Source organism: Sinocyclocheilus grahami, unplaced genomic scaffold, assembly GCF_001515645.1.
Source record: "Sinocyclocheilus grahami isolate Dianchi unplaced genomic scaffold, SAMN03320097.WGS_v1.1 scaffold46202.1, whole genome shotgun sequence".
NCBI lineage: Eukaryota > Metazoa > Chordata > Actinopteri > Cypriniformes > Cyprinidae > Sinocyclocheilus > Sinocyclocheilus grahami.
In genome coordinates this window covers 1-1,062 of record NW_015525083.1, presented here as the reverse complement: position 1 = coordinate 1,062, position 1,062 = coordinate 1, and the positions used below count along the sequence as shown (strand labels likewise).

Genomic DNA, 1,062 nt, shown 5'->3' with positions numbered 1-1,062 from the left:
TTTTTTTTTTTTCCAGCTTCTGGGGATCATTACTTTCTGTCTGGTGCTGTATTTCTATAAACAGCAGAATGCTAACTACCTCATCCTGATTCTGCTGCTGGTGGCACTACTTGGTAGGGCAATAACACAGCATTTGTTGTTTGTAGAGCCCATTGTGTGCATGCAACATTACTCAAAGTACTTGTTTAGCAAAGTGGCTCTCTTGACAAGGAAGGAATGCACAGATCAACAAATCATTGTCTATTTTGCCCTCATAAATGTACCAGAGACCAAAATAATGGAGTTGACCTTTCCCTTGACCTTTGCCCTTTTAGGTTCAGTGACTGTAATCACGGTGAAGGCGGTTTCAGGAATGATTGTGCTCAGCATCTTGGGTCCTCTACAGCTGTCCTATCCCATTTTCTATGTCATGTTCGTCTGCATGGTGGCAACAATCGTCTTTCAAGCATCGTAAGTTCTGGTGTTTGTTGTGTTAATGTTCTGTTGTAGGACAGTGAGCTTGGAATGGAATGCTGTATGTTTTTATCTGACCTGACTTTCTTTATTAGATTTTTAGCACAGGCGTCTCACCTGTATGATTCCTCTCTCATCACCTGTGTGAATTACGTTTTCTGCACAACATTTGCAATTGTGGCAGGTAGGACTCAGAAATGTCTTTCTCTATCTCTGTCTCAATTAAGACGACAGGGTTGTCTTAATTTTGTATCAGTGGTCTCATTCTCATTCTGTTTCTTTTATAACAGGGGCCATATTTTATCAGGAGTTTAACCACGAAGATGTTCTGCACATATGTATGTTTCTTTTGGGGTAGGTTTTATCTAAGTACATACACTACCATTAAACAGTTTGGGTGAGATGAGGTAAAAAAAACAAAAAAACATTAGTGTTGTTGAAAGATGTTGCTCATGTTCACTGAGGCTGCATTTGATCAAAAATACAGTAAAACCATAATATTGTGAAATATTTCAATGTTTTATATATATTTTAAAATGTAATTTATTCCTGTGATGGGAAAGCTGAAAGTCACATGATCCTTCAGAAATCATTCTGAAAAATCATCAT

The 1,062-nt window shown here is 37.9% G+C and overlaps 1 protein-coding gene across 1 annotated transcript; it reads left to right on the top strand.

The window, feature by feature from the left end:
- Positions 1-16: 16 nt before the first annotated feature.
- LOC107580818 (NIPA-like protein 3) lies at positions 17-818 on the top strand. The gene is made up of 4 exons (XM_016266452.1): positions 17-113; positions 315-450; positions 549-637; positions 744-818. Exons 2-4 carry the CDS (start codon positions 353-355, stop codon positions 809-811), a joined length of 255 nt encoding a protein of 84 aa, XP_016121938.1. The 5' UTR covers positions 17-113; positions 315-352; the 3' UTR covers positions 812-818.
- The last annotated feature ends 244 nt before the right edge of the window (positions 819-1,062 follow it).